Here is a 14,222-nt window from a genome sequence, read left to right on the forward strand (position 1 = left end):
AATGGGAGAAGTGCCCTGCCCACTAGCCCCCTGTGCTGGTCCGGCCTCCAGTTTCAATTTGGCAGGTGTATACACAGCAGGGATGGAAAGTGGCTCCTGATGCTGGCAGCTGGGCCAGCAACTCCCAGGCTCATAGACCCAGCAAGGGACTACTGAGGTCCCAAGGGTGGCATCCTTTCTGGTCCTACCAGAGATGACAGGCCTCCTGGCTGATTGCATGGCTCCATGACCCTGACCGAGCCCCTGCTACAGTGGGGCCCTTGCCTTATGTCCTGTCCTGGCCAGCAGGGACTGGGGTCCAGGTGTTTTCTATTATCCAGATGATCAAGTCCAGGCCCACACTGGCACAAGGAAAACCACAGCCATGTCCAGCTCAGAGCCAGTGTGACCTCAGGGTCTTTTTTAAAATTTAACTACTTTATTTTATATAATTCTTACATCTTTTTTCATCTTTGCACAATGTATGCATTTTCGTTTGGGTTATATTCCCCATACAATTGCACCCCCCCCTTATTTTGACTCTAGTCCTTCCTTTCCCCACCTCCCACCCCCCCCACCTGCCTCCAGTGTCTCTGGTTTATAGTTGCTTGTTGATTTTGATTTTTACTTTGTATTGATTAGTTTTTTTCCTGGTCTCTTATTTAGGTTTTTTAAATTCCTGTTCCTCAGGTTCTTTGATGTGTTTGATAGGCTGTTTTTTCTTGCTGCCCCAGAATGTGTCCTGGCAGCCCCTTGTTTGGTGGACAGTTTGAAGGTCACCTCAAGAGACCAGCTATTGCCCCTCTCCTGCCCACTGACCTCCCGCCTTCATTGTCCAGCTTCCTCTTATCTCTCAGGGCAGGAAGCTCGGTGTGTCCACACAGGAGGTCTCCGTCTTGGCCGATGACTCACCACCTCCAGGCAGCAGTGAGGAGCGAGGGCTAGGGGGCTGACCTCACTCCCAAGAGGACTCTGCATATAACCTTCTCCCCGCCTGGCTGAGCCAAGCCGGAACACCCCCCACCCCTCAGGGTCCTGGGCTTCAATCCTGTGATTGTTATCTCTGTGCCTATTTACCTGGATGCCAACTGGGCTCGAGGGGCACAGCTGTGCCACCTGCAGCTTAGCAGAACCAGGCAGCCACTTGAGGGTTGGGGTAGTTGGTGTAGCTACTCACAGACCCTGGTCTCCAGGTCCTCTCCCTATCCCAGAACAGCCCAGGGTCACACTACCCAGGACCCTTGTGTCAGTCCTGGTTCCCATGAGCACCACTCCGTCCCAGGTGGCCACAGCACACTTGAATTGGGTGGGTACATTCAGAATGGACATGTTTATTGACAGAAGTGGGACAAAGGGTGAAAAGGGAAGAGTGCTGGCGGGGAAGGCAACATGCCCAGCTTCGCCATCCCACAGCTCGGATTTGGTCAGGCATCTGGGTGGGCTCAGGCACTGGGGGCGTACTGAAGCACCAGTCGGTCAAAGTCGTTTTCCTTCAGCAAGGGGGAGGGGATATGAGAGAGAGAGTCAGGTGAGTTCCAGGCTGTCCCTTGCCTGGCCTGGGGGGCTGGGCTGGAGACCAACCACTTGCATCGGCTCACCTTGGCCTGGTACTCCTTGATGAAGGGGTGGGACCTGTGGGCGTCCTTCAGCTGGGACAGGTAGCGGTTTGTCACCTGTGGGGGAGGCAAGGGTCAATTAGTGAAATATGGGGACCCCCATGTTGGCCCTAAGCTACAGGATAGGGGAGGGAGGCACAAGGGATTCCAGCATATTCCAGGCAGGAGTCCTTGTCTCTCCCATCTCCTCCATCACCCTGGAGGCTCCTCATCCCACCACACCAGGGAATCAGTCTGATGACAGGCCCCTCAGGGTCAGGGAGTCCTGCTGGGAACACTGCCTGGTACAGAGCCCGCACCTGGGACACAGCTGGAGACAGCACCACAGGGTGCCTGGCCCTGGGAGAAGGCAAGGCCTGGGGGGACAGGGCTGAAGTGATGAGTTCTTTCTGGGCACAATATATGGAGGCCCCCTCCCCAAAGCTCTGGTGACTGGTACCTGGGTCCCAGGCAGAGCCCTTGATCCTAGCACAGTCCCCCCAGCCCCTGGTCCTGACGCCACCTGGCTGGCTGTCTCTGAGACTGGGAGTAGATTCTGGGGTGCATTGGAAGGCTGTCCGCCTAGTCCTGGGTCTGCCTGGATGGACTGCTACAAGGGACAAGTAACTGTCATGTGATCCTGGGTGAGCACCTAAGAGCAGAGTCTTTCCTGCAGCGACAGCTCCTCTGAATTCCCTTCTTCAGTCCTGTTGCCCACTCCCCACTGAGGTGCTCACGGGCCTCACCTGCTCATCTGTAGGATCCAAAAGAGCAGCTGAACTGTGATCCTGGTCAGGGTGGGGACCCTTTGGAAGATGGCAGCTGAGCCCCTATGGGGAGTGGGCTTCTACCCTGATCCTAGGCCAACCCCGAGACCCCCACCCACCCCAGGCTGGTAGGGGGAAGAAAGCGGGGAGAAGGTTGGGAAGCCCTCCTGAACCTGGCTGGGAGGCCTACCTCAGGGGGCTTGCCCAGGTGCTGTGATAGGACAATGAGGTTGACCAGCGTCTCCGGGTGGCCGCTGTCCTGGAAGAAGAGGAACATCGGGTGGGCAGAGTCAGTGCCTCCCACTCACCTGCTCCCCTCGTCTCAGGCAGGATGGCTCTGCTGCCTGGGAAGGGGCATGACCAGCACAAGGTCAGCCTCAGAGCTGGGGCTACAGGACCCAGAGTGCCTCACACAGGCTGCCCCGCCAGGCAGTGAGCTGGGAGCCCTGCCCTCCACCTTGAGGGGCAGCTTAGCTCCTGCCCCTCTTCCCTGCACCAACTGCATCTCCCTCACCCCAGCCTGTTTCCTCACCAGCAGTCAGGCAGCCAGTGCCCCCTTGCCTGCTGCAATTTGGGACGGGTGTCTTTACAGTACAGATCTTGTAAAAACAGAGTCTGACCCAAGGTCTCCAGGCTACCACTGCCCAACCTCTACTGTGATGAAGTCCCAGGCCAGGTCAGATCTCACCCATCCCGCCTGTTCTCCAGGGGCCTGGGCAGGGAACCTCCAAGTTGCTGGGAATCTCCAAATGTGACCTTATCCTGCCAGGCCACACTGGGTTCAGGCTCAGGCACCAGGGAACCTCCGAGGGCTGCCTGGGCACTTGGGCAGATGCACCACTCAGGACAAGAGCTCACAGCAGTAGCTGTGGACAGCCCGGAAAGAAACAAGAACGGACACAAAAATCTCTGGAAGTTGACAGAAGGAGCTTGGGATACCCACATCATAGAGGTGGGCAAAACTGCAGGGCAGCTGCCAGCAGGAAGATGTTTCAGGGGACAAGAACAGCAGGGAGTCGTTTAACTGGGGACCCCACTGCTGGTCCTTCTGGGGAGGGGAGGGACATAACCTGGCAGAGATGCCCACCAGGTCAGGAGTTCCTGACTGGCCCTGACTGCAGAGGGCAGCTAAGCTGGATGGACCCTCTCAGATGGCATGGCCATGGGGGTCAGTGTGGGCAGGGCATGGCCTGGCAGGCGAGTTGGTACCACACATGCAGCCTAAGGACACCAGCAGAGACAGGGGGGCAGAGCTTTGCACCATGCCCATCTTTCATCAAAAACACAAAACAATGTTTCCCCCAAAATGGAAAAAGTTTTGATGTCTTTTCGGATTGTGAAGTAGCATGAAAGACCTCAGGTGTCATCAGTCAGGAGGCAGCTGTAGCCACCCCGGGAGGGTAGGCCCAAGGTCCCTTCTCTACTAGTTGGACAGTGTCCCTGTCTAAAGCTGGCCCTTGGTCATGAATGGTGGGTGTCTTAGACCAAGCAGGGACCCAGGTGAGAAGTGAGGCCAACGGGATCCTCCCATTTCCAAGAGAGGCTGAATCGGGACTTTCATTTAAAATCTTATCTTTTACCTGATTCACATTAAGTCCTGAAGTGGTCATATGGCAGGCCCATGGGGGCTCGGACCAGATCCTTCTGCCGCTATACCCTGTAGCAAGCCTGTGCCCCATTACCTGCCTGCCCTGCCCAGGTGCCGAGGGCATGGGCCTAACCATACCTTGTCCAGCGCCTCCTGCAGGACACCCTCAGCGGCCTCCCACCGGCCCTGAGCCATGTGGCAGGCTGCCTGCCCGTTGAGCAGCAGCAGGGTAGACGAGCATTTGTCAGCCATCTCTTGGAAGATGTAGTAGGCATCCTGCAGCTTCTCACCACCCTGCGGGGACATTTCTGCCATCACAGCTGTCCTCCTGCTGCCTGGCCCAGTCCAGCCTGTGCCCTCACAGAACAGAACACCACCAGTGCAGTGTGGAGAGGGTCCTGGCATGGCTGGGCCTCACAAACACCCTGTGGGTGCCGCCCTTCCCTGTAGAGACCCCTGTGCATCCTGTGCTCTTCCAGAGCAGTGAAGTGGCACATGATAGCGATGGCCACCTGACACCTGGGTTCCCAAGCCCTTAATTTTTTAAAAAAGATTTATTTATGCATACAAGAACTGGGGTACAGGCCAGAGGTGTGGGGGGATGTAAGAGGATTCACAAGAGACAGAGTGGGGAGCAGAACAGGCAGATTTACTGAAATAAACTGCCGAAGGGAGCAGCGGGCGAGATAGGAGATGTCTGCTGCGCCATGTGGTTTTGCTCCCTGGCCGGGCATTGACTCGTGCTGCAGTGGCTACGGATAGCTTCATAGTGCTGACACTTAACCCCTTGCACCACCAGGGAGGTCCCGCAAGCCCTTAATTTATAGACATGGAAGCCTCAGCTTCCAGAGGGAGATGCAGCACAGGACACCAGGCTGGAGTCACAGAGCCCCATTACCAGCAGCCCTGCTCTAACAGCCTGGTTCTAAATAGGAGATTCTGTCCCCTTCTAAAAGCACAGCATCACAGCCATAGGGGAGCCAGAGACTCAGCAGGGCTCATGAAAACAAACCAGGCTGCTGGAATGAGCTGTCAGGGTCTGTCCACTAACTGGATGGGTACTGGACACCAGCCTGGGGAGGCCCTGGCTCCCAGGACAGTGCCTGCAGATGGGGAATGCATCTCAAAAGGCCCAAACAAAAGAGTGGCTCAGAAAAAGGAAGCCAAATGGCAAAGCCAAAAAAAGGGGCTGTTGCCAAGAGAGCAAGATGTTCAGGCATGAGGTAGATGGGGGCTGGGCTCAGAAATGGTGCCACGGGACACCCGCACCCATTCTGCGCCAGAAGCGAGAGGGTGCACAGCTAGGCTGCATTGGTTGGGAGAAGAATTTGCAAGGAAATGCTCGCTCTGTCTGGCCCCAGAGTTCCCAGTTCATTCCTGCGGGCTCTGGCCAAGCCTCTCAGCTAGGAGCAGCCCTGAATAGGGTTGAGGCTGAGCCAAGGGGACATGGGCAGGGGCCCTGCAGCCCGAGGAGCTCCTTTAGGAATGAATCCCTGGCCCCAAAGGAAGCAGCAGGTCCAGCAAGTCCATGGAACAACTTCCCCCACCTCCCCGCCCCGCCACAACCACCCAATACAAACACATTGTTCAGGAGCAGTTGGGGTGGGGGAGACCTCCCACCTTCACTCTAAGGTGCCTACCCACACCCTACCCCGACCCAGGTCTGGGCTCACCACAGCCAGGTTGACCCAGGCAGTAGCCAGCTGCGTGAGGGTGGCATCCTCATCCTGGTCCTGCATCTTCTTCAGCTCCTTCCTGGGGCAGAGAAGTGGGAGAGGGCCGAGTGGTCAATGCTGACCCAGCCATCATCCCCCAAGTTCTTCCCCCTCATCTTACTCATGAGGTCTCAGGATGTGGAGCTCTGGCCCAGCTGCCTTGTCCCTCTGTTGCACGCCACCCTGCACCCTCTCCATCCACTCAACCCTGCAGAACAGGCCCAGCCACCTGCCTCACTGAAGGAAACTAAGGCACAGATGGCACCACCCCTCATTCTCTAGGTAACACACTAAGAAAAGGACAAGTGAGTGGTACGCCACCTGGAGGGACTGGGATAAATTGGAAAAACAACTGAGGCACCAATACTCAGAGTCTGTCTTCTGAAAGAGACAAACTGGCCTGGTCTCTGCTCAGACATCCCCATGCGTGGCCTGTCCATAGTTCCTGTGGGGTAGAGGGGAGAACTCACCGGGCCAGGTCCAGGCGGTCCAGCTTCAGCAGAATCTGCACCATCATGGCCATACTGCAGGATAAGGCAGTCAGTCAGTGGGCCCATTCCCCACACTACCCGCCGCCAGGGCTCATTCCACATGGGTGCCACCTTCCATAACCCTTGCAAAGGGGCTGCTGATAATCTGAGTGCAGATTCCAGGCCCCTGGCCATTCCCTGGCCGCTCTTCTGCCTGTACCACACTCTCCTTTCCCTGGGCAGTCACAGATGCCGTGCTGTGAAGAGGGTGGCATGTTGGGAGCAGAGCTCATCCCCCAGTTCTGCTTTCATCGGCCCCAGAGAGGAGCCAATGGCAGATAGAGGTGCTTCTGCTCTGCAGTAAGGAACAAAGAATTTTACCCCGAGCACCATGTCCCTGGAGCAATGGCCCATGCCTGCAGAAAGGAGTCTGCGGGGTGCAAAGCAGAGCTGCCAGCTCAATAGCAACCCTCCCACCCCCATCTCCATGACAACTGCCAACAAAGTCTGAGATGCCTAGAGACATGAGAAGACACTTGCCACTCCAGGTTGTACCCCCAATAAAGAGGGAACACTCACCACTCCAGGCTGTCTCCCTGGTGCAGGGCACGTAGGGCGGCATCAGGATTCTGGTCATGGAAGTAGATGGAAGCAGCCATCAGCAGGAAGGTGGTATTTGTGACATCCACACTCCTGCTCATCTCCCGGTCCAGCTCAGCGACTATTGAATCCCTGCAAAGCATGGTAGTCTCAGCGAGCAGATGGGCCCAGAGATGGTGAGTCAGCCCATTGGAGGTGCACAGCAGCAGCAGGCAGAACTGGCTAACTGCTGACCCGCTGGGTGCTGACCTCCCCACCCCCACTAGGCACTCTTAGCCCCAAGCAATCAGAAAAATGCAGCGGGGAGATGTGATGTAGAAGGTATCACATACCACCTCTGCCCAGGCTTTGCATTCCTGGTCCTCAGCACTTGGGGTGTGGTACCCCAATGTCCTGAACATGGAGGATGGCCTGACTCATTCTCAGTGGCACTACAATGGAGCCATGAGGTTGTGTGAGTCACCTGTACACAAAAGCTGCTGTTCAGGGTTCATTTTCTACGAATGTGTATTTGCTGTGCAGGGCGTTGCAGTCTGGGGGCCAAGTATATATATAAAAGGGTCCCTGGAGGGCAGGACATGCCCATCCCCATCTTTGTGTCCACCAAGGAGGTGCCCAGTGTACATGACTTCAATTCTGAGCATGTGTCTTGCTCTGCATGTGACATTGCACAGGGTTACACAGGGTTGGTGTGAGGAGCCCCTAGGCCACCCATGCAGCTTCCTGCCGGGTTCCGCACACACGCCACCACTGTTCTGTGATGTCAGTGTCATGACTGCAACATGAAACCATCATCTTCATAGGGTCTGGCACTTTCTCCACCACTTGCCTGCTGAGCAGACCTGGGGGCAGCATGTGGCTGCAGGATGGACACACTGACAGCTGCCTGCTCCCCTGAGCATCTGCCCTATGCAATTCTCTGGAGCACTCTTCGAGGGCCCAGCTTCCCACCCCTTTCTAAGCAGAAAGGGGCTGACCAGCTGGAATGGAATGTAGAGGGAACCTGCTAGGTTGTGCCAGGTACCCCGCACAGAGGCAGGTGGCATGGCTCCCACCTTCAGAGTCGGGAGCTAATACGCCCCTGGGTGAGCATCTGACCAATAAGACCACAGCCTGTACAAATGCCCAGAGGTCCACCTGAGACTGGTAGGGTTGTACTATGTGCTGTCACAGGTGCCCACAGAGGAGTCAAGCACAGAGCAACCTATGGGGTCTTAGGGCCCCAGAGCCCCGACCCCCACCTCCCCTGTGACAATCGCTGGTCTGCAGCTCAGGGTGGACATCCAGCCCAGGGTGAGGATTTGGAGTGTCTCTGCCCACCCTCCACCTTGGCCCCCCACACTCTGGAGATGTTTCCACAGGCTGACCTTTAACCTGTGGGCATTCTCTAAGGACATCTGCACTCATGTCCCTGCCCCTACCCCCCTCCCACCCCTTTGAAGCTGGTCCTTCACTGCTCTCCACTGTATGGGTACAGGAGATAGAAGAAGGTGAGGGACAAGGAGGTAGAACACCCACCCTCCCCCCTCACCTCTGGCTCTCATTGGCCAGGTATTCAGCAAACATGCGCACAGCCTGGAGCTCTGGAGCTGAAGAGGGCTTGATTTCATCCAGGACCACTCCAAACTTTCTCTGTGAGAACAAGTACACGGTCAGTGCGGCTCCCTGCAGGATCTCTGCCATCAGTCCCAAAATGCATGCCCTGGGGGAGGCCCAACACCTGGGGCAAGTGCCCACTACTGTATGGACCCCTCAGTCACCGGATGCCATTCCACCAAAGGCCCCCTTGGGTCACACTGCCCACTATCCTAGCTGACGACCTGAAGGGTTACTGTCCAGACTCCAGTGAGGTGACAGGGTCCTGGGAAATAATAAAGCAAAACACACACCTGACAGAACCTCTGCGCTGAAACCAGATAGTGCCAGTGGTTCCTCTGAGAAGGGCCTGGAGTCAGGGGCCTACTTCTCACTGAGTTCTTCCTACATTGTCAGGGTTATTACTGCTACACACAGGTGTTTGTTTGTTTATTTAATTTAAAGACTTATTCATTTATGCATACAAGAACTGGGGTATATAGGCCAGAGGTGTGGGGGGTGAGAGGATTCACCAGAGACAGAGCGGGGAACAGAGGAGGCAGACTGACAGAAATACACTGCTGAGGGGAGCAGCGGGCAAGATAGGAGAGGTCTGCTGCGCCATGTGGGTAACTTCCTGGCCGGGGATTGAACTTGTGCTGCAGTGGCTGCAGATAGCTTCATAGGTTGCTTCTTAACCCCTTGCAACACCATGGAGGCCCTGTTTATTTTTTTAAAGTTCATGTACAAGGTATGTGCATAGACATGTGTGCACATACACATGAACGCATCCCAAGGAGTTTCCCGCCACATCACATGTGCTGTCCAGGCCTGAGTTTTTTTTTTTTTTTTTAAAATATTTATTTATTTGTTTGTTTGTTTGCTTATACATACAAGCACTGGGTACAGTCAGAAGCGCGGGAGGGTGAGAGAATTCACCAGAGCCAGAGAGGGGAGCAGAGCAGGCAGAAGGACCGAAGCACACTGCTGAGGGGAGCAGCGGGCGGCAGGAGAGGTCTGCACGCCATGTGGGACCCTCCTCCGGTGGCTGGGGAGCAGCCGGGGATAGAACCGGCGCTGCAGAGGCTGCGGGCAGCTTCGCAACCCAGCGCTCAACCGCTGCGCCACCGGGGAGGCCCCAGGCCTGAGTTTTTACCCTGAGGCTGAGGAAGCATTAACTGGGACCCTGTCAGGTACTAGAACACCCTGCAGAGAAAGAGGTGGGAGGAACCCTGCAAGGCTACCAGAGCCTGGAGATAGGGGCAGCTCCAAGAACAACACTTGGGGACAAGGCAGATAGAATACTGGGTCTGGGGGAGCCAGGCGGGCACATTCAGCCCTGCTTGTACCACCTGGGTGTCTTTAGAGAAAGAAGAGGCCTTCTTGGCATCTCATGAGGGCAACAATGCAATTTAAAGGCCCTGGTGTCTACCGTGAATTATGGACTAGCTAACAATACTGTCCTTACAGGTGCAGTGGCTGTAACAAAGCACCCACTCAGGTAACACAAGAAGTTGCCTTCTCATGGGGGTGGCAGTGGGGGGTTTCTGTTACTGTTGTGTAAACCCAACACCACGCTAAATAAGATCTACCCATCAGGTAAAAGAGAATAGTAAGAAATCCTGGCACTGTCCCTCTGGCCTGGCATTCCAGAACTCTGGGGACATGACCTATCTACTTGGGATGACCACACCAGCTGCTCATGGTCCTGGGCCCACTCTTCTTGTTCCCCTCACCAGGCATTTAGAGCCCTGACCCTGTCCACACTCACCTGTGCCAGGTATGCCCTGTACAGGAAGATGTCCCTTTCCACGTCTCTCTCTGGACTGGATGGCTGTGGAAATAGAGGCAGGTCAGGACTCAGGGACCCTTGTATGGACAGGTCCTCAGAGGTAGGGCCCAGCTGCCCTAGTGGAGTCCCAAGCCTGGCTCCTGAAACTGCCTTGTGACTTCCCCCCGACACATACACCACCCTGGGAAGGAGGCCCCATCAGCACCTGTCTGTGCAGTGAGGAACAGGCCCCTACAGCTGCCATGGCCACTCTATTCATACAGCAAGAGGCAGGGTGGAACTCAGGCCTCAACCTCACGACCGCCGGGTGCAGCGGATCAAACTGCCACTGTCCAAAAGTGTGTGTGGTCAGGGTGTTTGAAGGAGTACCCCATGCTGGGTCAGCAACAGTCTTAAGGTAGGTGGGGAGGCTGGAGCACAGACAGGGCTCAGGAAGCCACTTGAGAGAACTTTCTGTGGCAAATACTTCTACACATCTTGTTTCTGACCTGCTCTTGCTCCAAAAAGCTTTCTTTAAACATGACAAACAAGAGACATGGTTTGCCTCCCTCAGGGGACTTTTCTGTAGAGTTGGCAGGGCTACCCTGGTACAATGACATCTGTACCCAACCAGACCAAGGCCAAATCCCAGGGAAATAGCCCACGGCTCATGCCCTCAGCCCAGCCACTACTCAGGGCCAAGAAGTGGGAGTTACTGTGAGGAAACCCTGGCCAGACCAAGAGGCTGCAGGCAGGCAGGGGCCCTTTCTCAGGGGCACAATTTCAATTGAGGGCACAGGCCACCTCAGGGTGATCACTCCAGCAGCCTTTAAACCATGGGCCCCAGGAAAGCAAACAATGGGGCAGCTGGTCCAGCAACTAGGGTACAGGGACAAGGGGTCGAGGAATTGACAACTGGGAGTCCATCGGGACTGCACTTCTGCTCACTGAGCCAGCCCTCTTCTCTCCAGCCTGAGAGGGGTGAGGGCGGCGACTATGTCCTCCCAGGCCCAACACTGCCTCAAATGAGAAGCCTGGCTCCTGGCCCTGATCTGACAGGTCAACTTCACCCTAGGGTACCAGCAGCTTGCTCTAGCCTTGGTGGCCAGGCTGGGGATCTGGCCATAAATAACCTTCAAATAGCCCTCATATGTGGGCATTGATGAGGACAAACGACCTGCAGTAGTATCTCCAGAAGCTTGTCAGGCAGCAGTTTCAGCCCCACCCCCATCAAAGTACCGGGAGACTCATGTACCATTTCAGGTGGATGCTGTGTTCCCCATCCCTGATGGCAGGACTGCCCCCAGTCCCCACTGGGTGCTCCTGTACTACTCCAGTGGCTCAGAGGTGTTGCGAGGCCTGAGGACAAGGGGTACTGCCTAGGGAGGACAGCGATGGGGCCAGGAGTCACATCCCTTCACTCTGCTGCCCATGTGGCCATTGGTCCCTGGACACACTGGACAGCAAGCTCCTTGAGGCGTTCTTCACTGCTTCATCCCCAACACTTGGATACTGCCTGCCATCTTGTGGGCACTTAAGAAAAGTGACAAACAGTGACATGGTGATGATCAACGGCAATGATACATCATGTGTTTGACCAGGTGTTACCTATTGAAGTTGCTGGGAGCTGATGAATGAACTCCCACAAACTGAAACCCAAGTATCTTCGCTCTGGAGACCAGACTTCCAAAACCCGGGTGTTGGCGGGACCATGTTCCCACCAATGGCCCCATAGGAAGACCCTTCCTACCTCTCTCAGCCCCTGGGATTGCAAGCATGCCCATCCTTGGTGTGGAGTGTGCCATCACTCCAATCTGCCCTCACCTTCTCTGTGTCTGAAACTTTTCGTTCCCCTTATCTTAGAAAGATGTTTACAGTGGGATTTCGAGCCCATCCTAAATCCTAGCTGATCTCCAGAGACCCTTCACTTAACTATTATGCCAGCAAAAACTCCCTTCCCAAATAAGTCACACACATGGTGGATGTTATCTTTTTAAGATACCATTCCATGCAGCACAGAATGCCTGAGGCTTAGTCAGAGTTAGCTCTGAGGACCAGAGTTAAAGTGCACTGAGTATCTCAGCAGGGACACATCCATTCTTCTGATGCACTGAGGCAGCACCTAGGCTTAGGACCAGAGCACCCTCACCATGTGACCAAAGAGGGGACAGGTTGTGCTCAGAGGCTGGCCATGGCATGCCCCCAGCCAGGGTGACTTTGGCCTGGTTTCCCTCTCTTCCTTTTCTGTCACTCCCCGTACAGAAGGTAATGGTGGTTCTTTCAGTGAGGACATAACGTTTGCAGATTATGACAAGAGAAGATTCAGAGTCATTGCTATGATGTAAGAAAAAGAGATACATGGCAAAAGTTGCAAGATGGAATGTGAATGTAACGCTAGAGCTCATTATGACTCTACCGAGTTAGGAGGCATCATTCCCATTTGACAGGAGGTGAAACTGAGGCTCGTAGACACACAGTACAGTGATAGCCCTGGCTAAGGAAAGAACACAGAGGAGGCAGGAGAGAATTGGAGAGAAGTCCCTAAGAGCTAAGGTGGCACGGCTATGGTAAGTCAGGAAAGTTGGATTCCTCTCCAGAACCTCCAGAAAGGACTCAGTAGACCAATACCTTGATTTTAGCTTGGAGCATGCTACGTCAGACTTCTGACCTACAGAAACTGTAAAATAATAAATTTGTGCCATCTTAAGCAGTTGTTTATCATCATAGAGGCATTGGAAAACCAATACAATGGTGCAAATGTTACCTCAACAAATCCTCAGACTCTTTACGTCTGAGATTTCATTCCCATCATATGCTCAGGAATCCAGGCACACTGCCAAAGACAGAGGCATGGAAAGCAAGCCTTCTCTACTTCAGAGTCCAAATTCCTCTCAAGCTGACTCTGTGAAGATGTCTGCCACTCCCTTGCTTGTGCTCCCATGGCCTTCTGCACCTTCAAAATAACATCGAAACCTCTGCCATGAGTCTGCCCGCCCCTTTTACCACCCCTCCCCCAGACCCTGCCATATTCACAGCTCTTAAAAATATTCCAGCACCTCACTCTCAAAATGAAAGTAACATCCATGCCTCTCCCTAAAAGGCAAAGGACCCTGCCACCCAACCAGTGCTGGCTGGGCTCTGCTCTCAAACAACCGAGTTCCTTCCCACCATTTTCCACCAAACTTCCTGACTTCTTGTTTATTTACTGTCAAACCTCCCTTTCGAAGGTAAGTTTCCAAGGGATCTGGAAGTTTTGCCTATTTTGTCACTGCTGTGCATCCAGCACGAATACATTGCCTGACCACGGAGATGCTCAATCAGGAATGAATAAATAGGCAAGGTTGGGACAAAATAACCGGCACAAGGGATCAGGGTAAGATCCGGGAAGTCATTACTGTCTCCCGCGTCGGTGTTCTCATCGGTAAAACGAGGACAAACAACAGCTCCTACTTCGCGGGTACTGCGGATTCGGCCGTAAAGTGTAGGCGGTGAACAAAAGTTATTGCTATCACTACTGCAAGTGGTACAAACGCCTCCCTCACCCAAATGCCTCTCAGGGCACAGAGGAAGCGCACTCCGAGAAGGGTGACAAACTGTTATAGATACGCGTTCTGTCGTGGCACAAAAACAATTCCTAGCCGTGTTCTGAAGAAATACGCGGGGGAACCGCCGAGACGAGAAGACCAGAAAGGTTTTAAATGAGAGCACGACCGGCGGCTACCAGGGAGCATCCTATGCCAGCGCCCCCCAGAGGCCCCCCGCCCCCGAACGGCCCCACCTTCACCCGCTGAGCCTCGTTGATGCACTGCTGGTAGCTGCCGATATAGAAGGCATTCTTTACATCGAATAGTTCGTCCACCTCCCCGGAACCTCCAGAAACTGGACCTGGGGCAGGAGGTGCCATATCGCTGCCTTCACACTCCCCTCTTCCGGAGGGACACGTCAACGGAAGGAGGGAGCTACCGCGCAGCACGCCGGGAAATGTAGTTTACTCGTTCCCCGATGGCTGGCGACCAACCAATGGGAGACCCTTAATAGAAAGTAAAGGGGAGGGTGCCGCAAGTACGGCTCGCAGGGCGTCTCGGGAATTGTAGTTCGATTAGATTCTGCGAGCAAAAGGGATTCCGGGAAACAGGGTGAGGCTGTGTTCGACTTAGGGAAT

At 54.8% G+C, this 14,222-nt stretch overlaps 1 protein-coding gene across 3 annotated transcripts; it reads right to left on the minus strand.

Moving 5' to 3' along the window:
- Positions 1–1,224: 1,224 nt before the first annotated feature.
- COPE (COPI coat complex subunit epsilon) lies at positions 1,225–13,964 on the minus strand (the record flags this gene model as incomplete). 3 transcript variants are annotated; one of them, XM_084249580.1, is made up of 10 exons in its annotated part: positions 1,225–1,469; positions 1,578–1,652; positions 2,532–2,600; positions 4,068–4,223; positions 5,603–5,684; positions 6,115–6,168; positions 6,694–6,846; positions 8,246–8,346; positions 10,061–10,123; positions 13,839–13,964. In XM_084249580.1, the coding sequence occupies 10 exons, from the start codon at positions 13,962–13,964 to the stop codon at positions 1,422–1,424; spliced, it is 927 nt and encodes a 308-aa protein (XP_084105706.1). In that variant the 3' UTR covers positions 1,225–1,421. The 3 variants fall into 3 exon arrangements, with proteins under 3 accessions (XP_084105706.1, XP_084105707.1, XP_084105708.1); XM_084249581.1 differs by lacking the exon at positions 6,694–6,846; XM_084249582.1 differs by lacking the exon at positions 4,068–4,223.
- Between the last annotated feature and the right edge of the window lie 258 nt (positions 13,965–14,222).

This window comes from Talpa europaea, assembly GCF_964194135.1.
Source record: "Talpa europaea genome assembly, chromosome: 12".
Taxonomy (NCBI): Eukaryota; Metazoa; Chordata; class Mammalia; order Eulipotyphla; family Talpidae; genus Talpa; species Talpa europaea.